Below are 12482 nucleotides of genomic sequence, written 5' to 3'. Positions count from 1 at the left end.
CTGACAGTTATGCTGAGCGATTAAACAGATTCATCAACCCCATGCATTTGAGCCTCATTAGAAGCAGGTTCCTATTCATAAACAGATTAAAACCATATTTAAACAGAGTTAAACAAAGTTTTCCTATCCATAAACAGATTAAAACATATATCATATCCAAAAAATATATTTAAGCCATCAAAATAGATTTTCCTATCCATAAAACAGATTAAAATACATATCATATCCAAAAACCAGATTTAAACACAATCACAACAGAGTTTTCCTAAACATAAACAGATTAAAACATATATATTATCCAAAAAACATATTTAAACAGAGTCAAAACAGAACTTTCCTATCCATAAACAAATTAAAACATATATATTATCCAATTAACAGATCTAGACAGTCAAAATTCTCACTTTCTTATCCATAAACAGATTAAAACATATATATTATCCAAAAAACAAATTTAAACAGAGTCAAAACAGAACTTTCCTATCCATAAACATAATAAAACATATATATTATCCAAAAAACAAATTTAAACAGAGCCAAAACAGATATAAATCACACACTGAATCAACAAAACATATTACAGATTACATAATACAAACTTATTAACTCAAAACAAAACAAAATAGGTTTAGCATAAAATATTTACCTCAATTTAAGCAAAATTTTCCCAACTTTCGAAGCTCAACAGCTGAGATGCTAAACAACTGTGGATGAAAACAGAAATAGGGTTAGGTTACAAACAAGCTTCATCCCTTTCATAAATTCAAACCAAGTACCCTAAAATACCACTGCTTTAAACCCTAAAATTAAAACCAACATTTAAACTGAACCAAAATTTCAGAACAGACTTTGGTTAGCAAATATCATCTTTGAATTGAAGCTTCTCCTAAAACTGAACTCAACAAATTAAGAGAAATGCAGGTCTTAATGTTTTAAGATATGTAACCATAAACAGACAGCACACAGGCAGATTGAGCACAGACACATTAGCTAATTCATACTCAAAATCAAACTTTCTTTTTTTTTCCTCTGTTTTTCTCTATTTCTCTATGTTTTTCTCTATTCTTCCTTATCCTATCAAAAAACAGATAGCACACAGGCAGATTGAGCACAAGCAGATTAAATGGAAGAATCTTTCAAAAAAATGCAAAAATATTTTCTCAAGTTCAAAGCATAATTCCATATGATATAGGTATAAATTTCAAAGCCAAAAAAAACCCATAATGTATAGAAGAGAGAGAATTTACCTTCGGCCAGGGAGGTGGTTGTGGCGGCTGCCTCAAGAGTGCAATGATTAGAATTGATCAGGTATGTGCTGTGCGTGCCTGAAACAGAGAGGGGTGATGTGGGTTAGGCTTAGGTCAACTTGAGAGAGAGAGAGAGAGAGAGAGAGAGAGAGAGAGGAGATGATACCTAGCAGACGAGAGGTCGATAAAAGAGCGGCGCGCCGATGCTGATGTTTTCACTGAAAGATCCGAGGTCGAATTGAAGATGAGGTAGGTCGAGAGAGAGAGAGAGAGGCGCCTCACGCAGCCTCTTAGGGTTTTCAGAAAATAGAAGAGAGAAAAGAAGGCTGAGTAAAAGAGAGGGGACAATCGCGATTCGCATGAGATGAGGGTTACGGGAAAGAAAAAAAAATCTGAGGGATACGCTGCAAGCAGTCTCACATGCATCTTTTTTTGGCCAATCAAACGACTCCACGTGTTACATATTTATATATTTAAATATTCACAGATTCGGCTCAGGTCTACCGGTTCTGAAAAAAATAGAATCGCGAGCCGAACCATTGACCTTCGGTTCTGTTCAAGTCAACCGTTGACTTTTTCGATTTAGTCAAAAAACACTCTTTTTCAGTTTAGTTTGATTTAATTTGGTCGGTTTGATCGGTTTATCGGTTTTTATGCCCACCCCTACTACTTCCCTCCCTTTCTTGTTGGAATTGGCAGGCAACTAAAGCTGCAGTTCATATAATGTGGCACATTAATTTATTATTTTTTCTTGGTGCATGGCTCTTCTCAGTTGCCTTAGGCTACTCAGAAATCAAACTCACGTGGCTTTACCCCTTAGAAGCATTAATAGTCCATTTTCAACTTCTTCTTTTTTCCCACTTTAATCTCACCAGACTTGAGCAGAGCTATCTATAAATTGTAGAGTCGTTTATTGCTTTGATTTATTGTGCAAAAACATCGGTTATTGGATAAATTCATACAGAAAGGAATAGGAATGCGTAATTGATGGTTTGTTTTTCGTTTATTGGATAAATTCATTTGATTATTGTGCTCCTCGTATGCCACTAACGATAATTAATAGTCAACACAAAAACTTCGGTTATTATTAGCTTGCTTGCTTTGTAGCTATTTCTTCAGATTTTTTTATTTAAAAAATCTGTTATTTGTATAAAGTAGTATGAAAGTTTGATATGAGAATAAGAGGAGCACAAACTAATTCGATTATGTTTGCTTTTTAGTATGCGCATAGCTTTCTCATAGACTTTTCTCTGGTCAATGGTCCCTCTACTTTGATATTTCTAAGAGAAAAATATATTGGAATTACGTACTGAAATGAAATTGATGGAAAGTGAGAGGTTACTATTTGCATGACATAGGTGTTCAAAAGTGTCCCGCCTGAATGCATTTAAATGCACTTATGCTAAATGCAGAGGCTCGAGATCCAAGATGGAGATATTCTTTTAGATGGTTTTGCCCCAAAACGGCTTTCCCTCTCGATTTCACGGAATAATTGACAGACTTTTACGGTAGGACGATTTTGATACTAAATAGAGAGTTAAAGGACTACTGAAATCAAAATTTTAGTTCGTGAACCAAAATGAAGCTTGAGCAATAGCTGGGGGACCATTTCGGTCAATAGCCCGTAAATTATTTAATTAGGACAAAGCCTCAAATTAGCCAAAACGTTTTAGACTAATTTAAAATTTTAAAAAAAATTCATTTGATCCATGAGGAGATTTTTCTTTTTGTGTCCAAATGATCCATGAGGAGATTTTTTTTTGATAAAAAGCGATAGTAATTTTATTGATAACACATAAAAAAGTACAGAGTAGTAGCAATGCCAAATATGAGTACAACATCTCCAGTGACCAAACAAAAAGATAAATTGGTTTGATCTGGAGAGAATTACATATGCCAGAAAAACTTAAAAACTCCAATTTGGCAGACAAAAACTATCTGTACTTAGACCTACAATACAAATCCACCGCGCAACGGCAGTAACGACGAATCTGCATCGAAAAGTCGAACCCGAAATACATACAATAGCAAACTCCTATTGTATTATTAGACTAAAAAAACACAGAAACAAGGACACCGCACCACTTCCTCTCTAGCAAACCAAAGAGACTCGTAGCACCAACATGGCTAAACCTCTTATTTTGCACAGGCTAAACCCGATCCCACACAAACCAGCAACAATCATTTTTCCAACTCCAAACACTAAATTGGAGCGAATTCCATATGCGTGGACCAAAAGGTGCAACAAAATCATGGCGTCTACGGTGGATTGCAATACTTGCGTAAAAAACACAACGAAAACCAAAGAGAAAAGCTGGGTTGACAACACCACAACGCAACCATCCCAATGACAGCAAGACACATCCATGAACAACAAAAGTCACCAAGGACCTACAATAGAAAACACACAAACAAACAAACAAAAGACAAGATCCAGATAGATCTGGGCAAAAGGACCCAAAATCCAGACAAATCTAGGGAGAGAATAGAAGAGGGGAAGAAAACTAGGAAAGGAGAAAGGGAGATGAGGAGAGAAAGATGGAAGATGGGGAAGCCGCCCACCCCCAAAGGGGGGATGGGAGGGCGTTGTGCGGCGGCTGCAAAACTTCAGAGAGAGTCTAGGGTTTTGAGAGAAAGGAGATCCATGAGGAGATTAAAGGCAACAAAAGTGGCTAAAGTAACAGGATTGATATCAAATTAATTGAGAAACCAGAGCGTCCATATATGTCTACCTGATGCGAGATAGGTACTCATGGTTGATTATTGTGCTCCTCCTAAGCCACTACCGATAATTAATAGTCAACACAAAAACTTCGGTTATTATTAGCTTGCTTGCTTTGTAGCTATTTCTTCATATTTTTTTATTTAAAAAATCGGTTATTTGTATGAAGTAGTATGAAAGTTTGATATGAGAATAATAGAAGCACATGATTGGAAAACTAATTCGATTATGTTTGTTTTTCAGTATGCGCACAGCTTTCTCATAGATTTTTCTCTGATAAATGATTCCTCCACTTTGATGTTTTCTAGAAGAAAGATATATTGGAATTATGTACTGAAATGAAATTGATGGAAAGTGAGAGGTTACTATTTGCATGACATAAATGTTCAAAAGTGTCCAACCTGATGTGATATAGTCCTCTAGTCTTTCTCCAATGAGTTTTAACACCCACACACACATTCCCCCAACCAAAAATGGAGCCGTTCACTGGTATTTAAGTCTTCCTCTAGTCTTCATTGATTGATTGGTAAAAGTCTTCCTCTAGCTTCCTATGGATATATAGTTGGCTCTCAAGGAAATATAGCAGACAAACTTCATCATTATTTTTCTTCAACCAATTAAATAGTAGCTCTATCATTTTGGGCTCCACATTCTTTGACTTTTCAACAAATTATTGAATATGAACGAGAACACAGTGCCTTCCTGCTTGACTTTCAACACTATTAAAGCAAGCTATTGTTCCATCTCTCTCTCTTCTCTCTCTCTCTCTCTCTCTCTCTCTCTCTCTCTCTCTCTCTCTCGGGCTCTAAATATGGCTGACAAAGAACTGGGCGAGGCCCCGGTGAGACCCCGGGCTGATAGTGTCAGCATGGCTGACGACGATGACGACAATGTCAATACAAAGGAGTGTCAATACAAAGCAGGGTTAGATGTAGAAAATGGCGCGCAATTTGGAAATGTTTGTACTAGGTTGGGACGGAGTGTAAAGGAACTACTATCAAAGAAAATAGGAGCACATCATCAAACACGGGACTTTGAGGATCCTGATAACTTGCGCTTGTACCAGCAGCTATACAGCTATGCAACTGTGGGTAAGAAGGGTATCTTTAACGACACTATTGCGAAGAAGCTTCATGATCCAAATGCTAGCATTCAACTTCTGTCTCGACGGAGCCCCGAGAATGACACATTTGTTCACATAGCTGTGACCTTCGGCCATGCCCAACTAGCGGCCGAGATCTTACAACTTCACAAGCCTCTTTTGTTGGAGAAAAACTTTGAGGGCGACACCGCGCTCCACATTGCGGCCAAAACCGGGGATGTAGATACCACAAACACTCTTCTCCGTGAAGCACGAGGAACAACAGATGTTGAAAATAATGATGATGTATTGACGTTGCTAAGGATGAAAAATAATGAGGAAAACACTGCCCTACACGAGGCCTTGATTGGAGGTCACCAATCAGCAGCCAAGCGTTTGATAGAGGCCGATCCTGCCGTTTCACTGTATACTAATAAGGAACAAAAGTCCGCTTTGTATCTGGCCGCTGAACAAGGACTTGTTGAGATCCTGAAGATCATGAATGAAAGAGCAGTTGATAAGAACACACAAATTCAAGGCAATTCCCCTTTGCTTGCTGCAATTCATGGATGCCATAATAAAGGTACGTACATTCAATTAATAATTTTTTTTCTTTTTTTAAAATTAAATTTTTGTTTATACTTGATTCATTTTCTGACGCCAGAAGTCCTAAAGATAATATCAAACATGGAAGCAAATATTTTGAACTCAAAAGATGAGAAGGGGAGGACTCCACTGCATTATGCAGCATCAATTGATTATCTAGATGGGGTTCGTTTCTTATTAGAATTACGCCTCTCTGATTCTCATCAAATGGATAATGGTGGCAACTTTCCAATCCATTCAGCATCAAGCAAAGGTCATGTCAAGATTGTTAAAGAGCTGCTTCGACATTGTCCCGATTCAAGGGAATTGAAGAACTCCAGTGGCCAAAATATACTCCATGTTGCAGCAAGATTTGGCAAAGACAATCTTGTCAAATATTTTCTCAAAAATGGCGAGTTTCGAATGTTGATAAACAAAAAAGACAACTTAGGAAATACTCCTTTGCACTTGGCAACGATGTACCATCATCACAAGGTTGTGTACCTTTTGACTTGGGATAGAAGGACCAACTTAAAGGTCGTGAATGGTAGGGGCATGACAGCTCTTGACATTTCAGAAAGCACTTTGGAAACCACTGCATCAAATCATGGGGTAAGTTTGTGCTATATATACTCTTATCATATATTACTCATGATGATGATTTTTGGGTATCATAATAACCAAGGGAATTCCTTTAAACTGCTGGTATTGAGTTCCCAAATGATGTGGGTTATATGTTTACAAACTATATCACACCTATCTCTTATCACTCTTAAATAAATTGAACAAAGAACTAAAAAGGAGAAAATAATAATTGAGAAAACACTGAAAACAGTTAGATTTTATTGATTGCAACTCTATGACTAATATAAATCGGCTGTTAATGGATGATTTAAACTGCACCAGCAGAGAGTAACTTTGGTGTCGATGTAGCAGAGCTACCAGTCAGCTCCTTTGAGCGGCCGGTTGGTTATGGCCAAACCAACCGGTCAGTTTGCACAGATTCTTCAAATGTTGGGCAGAGTAATCACCCATTTTGATGACGAGGAGGGGTAGAAGTAAGTAATATAGAACCCACTCCGTCCCACAAAATTCTTAAATCATCAATTGACGGTTCCAAGTAGACATCTTAAATCATCAATCAATGGTATCCTTAGAAATTATTAACCTATCTTATTCATATTATTCTCTTCTTCTATTCTCATACATCCATGATTTGTCCATATGTTTAACACATTCATTTCACTATACAATAAAGAATTAGAAGAAAGAATTAAAATTTATATTGAGAAGACAATTACAGAAAATCCAGAAAAAGCAGATTATGCACCAAATTTTTAACCTGTAATTTGACCTATCAAAACTTAACAAAAAATAAGTCCTTAGAGTTTAGGGTTCTTAAAAGATAGGTCCTTTTAACTCTTATATTCTTAAAATAAACTCACCTATTTTTCAACCTTTATTTTAAAAAAACCCATAATTGAATGTAGTTAATTGTTGTCCTAGTATTAGAAAATATTTACAATTTATGACATCTTCATACTTGTCAACACTATAATGTTCTCATAGCATTTCATTAAAATATCCCTGATTTTTAGCATTTATGTTTAATCCCTATTATTTGGGCACCTAATCAATAAAAAAGGGATTCGACCAAAACAAAATCAAGAACACAAAGTATACCTAAATAAAAATAAAGGTTCATTACACTTTAGTACCCTATGGTTATATCCTTAAAATATGTCTACTTTCTCAATTTTTACAATAACATACCCAGATCTTTTAAATTTATTACTATATACCTAATATACAAATTAGTCTTTGTCGAAAATATATTACTTAGCTAATTGTCCGTTGGAAAATTATAGAGATACATAGGTAAATAATTACTGAGTAACTTACATATATTTTGTAGGTAGATTAATTTAAGGGTTAATTACAGTTTAGTACCCTGTGATTATACTCTTAAGACATGTTAGTCTCTATCTTTTTAATTTTTACAATCACGTACCTCAATCTTTTAAATTTGTTACAAAGTGGTTCTGCCGTTAGGGTTTCGTTAGATCTTTCTGTTAGTTGCTTACGTGGAACTAGGGATCCTATATTTTTAAATTTTAAATTTTAAATTAATTAAAATATAAATAAAATATTAAAAACAATAAATAAATAAATCTCTCTCTCTCTCTCTCTCTCTCTCTCTCTCTATAATCGCACCACCTTTGCTGCCCACTCTGCCTCCTCTCCAACCCCACCAAACTCCACCACCCCAAAAACCCCATCTCCTATACCTACTCCACAACACCACCAAACTCCACCACCCCCAAAACCCCATCTTCACCATCTTCCAGCTCTTTAGACCCAAAGAAACTCAAAGCCCTCTCAACATCCCAACATCCAAAGACCCCTACACTCAACTCTTCCTCCTCCACCCCAACACCACTCTCTACGACTCCTCCAAGCCCTTCTGCCACCTCCTATCCCTCCGTCTCTCTTCACTCCTTCACCTGCATTAACAGGCTTCGCAGGCTCACAGGCGTCTGTCTCGCGCGCCTCCAAAACCTCACTGATTTCATTGTCTCCAATGTCCAAGTCAATGACTCTAGACCCTTTGTCATTCTCGGCAACATGAAGAAGCTCAGGTCTGTGACCATCTCTCATGCCAATCTAAGTGGTAGTGTTCTAAGACACTTGAATTTGAACTTTACCCACATCGATTTTTTAGGTAATAAGCTACAGGGGAAGATACCCTCTTCAATCACACTCCTTGAAAACCTTGAAAAGCTTGAACCTTTCCTCTAATTCCCTCAATGGAGAAATACCCACTTAGTTTGGGGACCTGATTTCACTAAAGAACGTGTCTTTACCTTCAAATTCGTTGTTTGGAGCCATACCAAAGTCAATGTCTGCAATTCCTGAGTTGATTCATGTTGATCTAAGCTCCAATCAGCTAAGTGGTACAATTTCAAAGTTCCTCTCTGATATGAAGAGCTTGAAACACTTGAATCTTGCAAACAGTGACTTCCATGGAGTTTTGCCTTTCACATGGAGCTAATCTTTTTTTGTGGTTTTTTACATATTAAAAAAGGGTTAATTATACAGAGACCCCATTGAAAATTTGGCATTCACTCACTGTTTCAGTTTATGCACAACAAGACTTTGTGACTTTTAATTAATCATGTGACGGTGGAGGTTTCAGTGGTGGTGGAGGAAGGAGTGTTGTAAATAAAAAGGTTTGGAGTTTTGGGCCAAAGGTATGAAGCTGATTACTTCTAGAAGGTTATACCGCAGACGTTTTCTGATTTGTTCATGTACCATCTTGATTTCTCTTTTGAAATTTATAATCGATAAAGAAAATATGATTTTCACACCTTTGGCTTGTTAGCTTGCTCAATCTTGCTGTTGAGAATCTAGGTCGGACACTCATAAAATACAAGTAAACACACGTTTGCTGAATACTCAAATGCTGGGAGAATATATGTTATTGAATCAAAGAACAACTATGGCAATAAATAGCCTTACAAAAGAGTAACTAAAAGTTGGAAATATGTAGCCCACGTTTTACCATCTAACAATGTGGTACATGATTAAATCAGAATCAAAACAAATAACTTATTCCTAAAGAATAAGACTTATCAACAACAACTGAAACAAGCTTACAACCTAGGACAACTAACCCTTACGGCTAGGAAGTCTTAACAACTTCAACGTCCTCCCTTAAACTGAAAGCTGTCAGCAATCAGTTTATATCCATGAGTGGATACACACCCAATAACTCCCTCAAATTCTGAAACACGTCCAGCTTCAAAGGCTTGGTCATGATGTCTGCCACCTGCTCCCTTGAAGAACATTGGACCAATTCCACGATTGCATCCTAGGTAAGCTCTCGAAGAAAATGGAACCGAACATCTATGTGTTTGCTACGCCCATGCATCACTGGATTCTTTGAGAGCTTAATAGTAGAACTATTATCACAATAAATTGTTGTGGATGTTCGTGGTTCATGATTGAGCTGCTGCAAGATCCTCCTTAACCAAATTGCTTGACATGCACTCGATGCTGCAGCTATAAACTCAGCTTCAGTTGTAGACAAAGTGACCACGGGTTGTTTCTTTGAGGACCATGAAACTGTTGAAATATAAGTGGTGAGCTGATGAGAGTGTGATTAAAGTCCCTAAGCTGAAATGGTGTATTCACTTAGTCTCTAAAATAGGCAAGTGTGAGGCGTCAGTTAGTGTTAAGTGGCTATAGCCACGTGTAAAGATCTTAGAAGGCAGTTTTGGATGTAAGGCTGTGATTCTCAAGTGATGTAAGAGAATCCAGCTATTCCTCTAACTGTTATATAGCACACACTATGCTTGCCCGAAATGTTGCAGAGAGAATACAATAGAAAATACAAACTTATTTTGATTCAGCTCTTCTTCTTTCTCTCTTCTCTCTGTATATTTTTCCTAAACTCTAACATGGCCTCAGAGCCAGGTTGGGTCTCTTGATCTGGGCGTAAAACTGTGAAGGTCACTGAGCTCAATCGAAGCTCAGCTGAACATCTGAGAAGAAAAGCTGCTGTGATTCAGACCAAACGATGGCTGGATCTGGAAGTTCAAACGTACGAACTCCAATCTTCTCCGGTGAGAACTACGAGTTCTGGAGGATCAAGATGGTGACAATCTTCAAATCTCTTGGGATGTGGGGTTTGGTAGAAAAGGGGATTCCAGTCTCTGATTCGAAGATGAAGACCAAGAAAGTTGAAGAATCATCGGAGGAAGAAGCTGAAGCAGAGATGTGTGTTGTGCTCATGAAGGATGCAAAGGCACTGGGCATCATACAAAACGCTGTCTCTGACCAGATCTTCCCTCGGATTGCAAATGCCGATTCAGCAAAAATGGCTTGGACTCTGCTCTACAGTGAATATCATGGAGGTGATCAGGTTAGATCTGTAAAGCTTCAGAATCTTAGACGAGAATTTGAGTATATGAGGATGCGTGAAGGTGAACAACTTACTGCATATCTTACTCGATTAAATGAATTGATAAATCAAATGAAAACATTTGGAGAGGTGTTATCAAACGAGAGGCTGGTTCAAAAGGTGTTAATCAGTCTTAGTAGAGTTTATGATCCCATCTGTTTGGTGATTGAAAATACAAAGAGTTCGGAGACCATTGAATTGCAGGAGGTTATTGCAATATTGAAGAGTCAAGAGCAACGTTTTGACATGCATAATGTGGACATAACTGAGAAAGCATTTGGTTCTTTCTCAATTGATCAAAAGGGGCAGAACAAGAATAATGCTCAGTTTGGTTCTACCAAGTCTCAGAAGAGTTGGAAGCCTAACAACAAACCATGGGAGTCTAGACAGAAGCCACAGCAAGCTGGCGCTGGACAGACTTCAAATGGATCACATCTTGTGCAGCAAGATGGGGTGAAGCCTCAATGTAAGGTCTGCTCTAAATTTCACTATGGAGAATGCAGATATAAGGGTCAATCCAAGTGCTATAAGTGTGATAGATTTGGACATTGGGCCAGAGACTGCACTGTAAACAAAGGAGGACAGAAAGCAAATAATGCAAGCCAAGTAGAAGTAAGAGGGAATCTGTTTTTTGCAAATTGTGCAATTTCAGAAAAAGGGTGAAAATGGAGAATGGTATGTAGACAGTGGCTGCAGTAACCACATGACTGGGAAGAAGGAGCTGTTAATTGACATAAACTCAAAAGTCACAGGCAAGGTGCAAATGCCAACAGGGGAGCTTGTAAGTATAGCTGGCATGGGCACTTTGGTGCTTGACACAAACTCTGGTGCAAAGTATATCAGAGAGGTCATGTATCTGCCTGGTTTGAGAGAAAATCTCTTGAGTGTGGGCCAAATGGATGAACATGGTTATCATTTGGTATTTGGGAGCAGCATGTGCAGCATCTATGATAGTTCTTCTCTTGAGAACCTTGTTATGAAGGTGGAAATGAGAAAGAATAGATGTTATCCACTATCATTACCCTCAAATGATTTTGTTGCACTAAGAGCTGGTGTAGTCAACTCTACTTGGGTTTGGCATAAAAGAATGGGGCATTTACACTTGAAAGGCCTAAACCAACTCAAGGAAAAAGAGATGGTACACGGGCTGCCACATTTGGAAACTGTAATTGGAGTGTGTGAAGGCTGCCAATTAGGAAAACAACACAGAGAGTGGTTTCCTAAAGATCAAGCATGGAGAGCTAGTACACCTCTTGAACTTATACACATGGACTTGTGTGGACCAATGCAAAATGAATCTCGTAACAAATATTTCATGTTACTCATAGATGATTTTACAAGGATGATTTGGGTCTACTTCTTGAGATACAAGTCGGATGCACTAAATTGTTTTCGAAAATTCAAGTCTATGGTGGAGTTGCAAAGTGGTTACAAAGTGAAATGTGTTCGAAGTGATAAAGGGGGTGAGTTCACTTCTAGTGAATTCAATAAACTATGTGAAGATGCAGGGATTCAAAGACAATTCTCCATGGCTTACACACCCCAGCAAAATGGAGTGGTAGAGAGGAAAAATAGGACTGTGGTAGAGATGGCTAAGGCTATGTTGCATGAGAAGGAGCTGCCCTATTATCTATGGGCAGAAGTTGTCCACACAGCAGTGTACATCTTGAATAGATGTCCTACTAAGGCTCTTAGGGACAAGACTCCTTTTGAGGCCTATAGCACCAGAAAACCAGGTGTTGCTCATTTAAAAGTGTTTGGCAGTGTGTGTTTTGTGCATAAACCAGAGGAGAATAGACAGAAATTGGATGCCAAAAGCACAAGGGGAGTTTTTGTGGGATATGCAACATGTGAGAAGGGCCTATAGAGTGTTGATCCTATCAC

The 12482-nt window shown here is 37.9% G+C and overlaps 1 protein-coding gene, 1 long non-coding RNA gene and 1 pseudogene across 2 annotated transcripts; 2 read left to right on the top strand and 1 right to left on the bottom strand.

Moving 5' to 3' along the window:
• LOC109948296 lies at positions 25-1585 on the bottom strand. Its single transcript, XR_002270938.1, has 4 exons — positions 1414-1585; positions 1248-1325; positions 647-704; positions 25-71 (listed from the first exon to the last, which is right to left on the bottom strand). It is a non-coding gene; the product is annotated as an uncharacterized LOC109948296 (long non-coding RNA).
• On the top strand, positions 4781-7559 carry LOC18784044 (protein ACCELERATED CELL DEATH 6). The gene is made up of 2 exons (XM_020559992.1): positions 4781-6247; positions 7551-7559. The coding sequence occupies exons 1-2, from the start codon at positions 4781-4783 to the stop codon at positions 7557-7559; spliced, it is 1476 nt and encodes a 491-aa protein (XP_020415581.1).
• Positions 7842-8934, top strand: LOC18782876 (annotated as a pseudogene).

The sequence above is a fragment of the Prunus persica genome, chromosome G3 (genome assembly GCF_000346465.2).
Source record: "Prunus persica cultivar Lovell chromosome G3, Prunus_persica_NCBIv2, whole genome shotgun sequence".
Taxonomy (NCBI): domain Eukaryota; kingdom Viridiplantae; phylum Streptophyta; class Magnoliopsida; order Rosales; family Rosaceae; genus Prunus; species Prunus persica.
The sequence above is the reverse complement of the archived record's forward strand: the minus strand, read 5'-3'. Positions and strand labels throughout refer to the sequence as shown.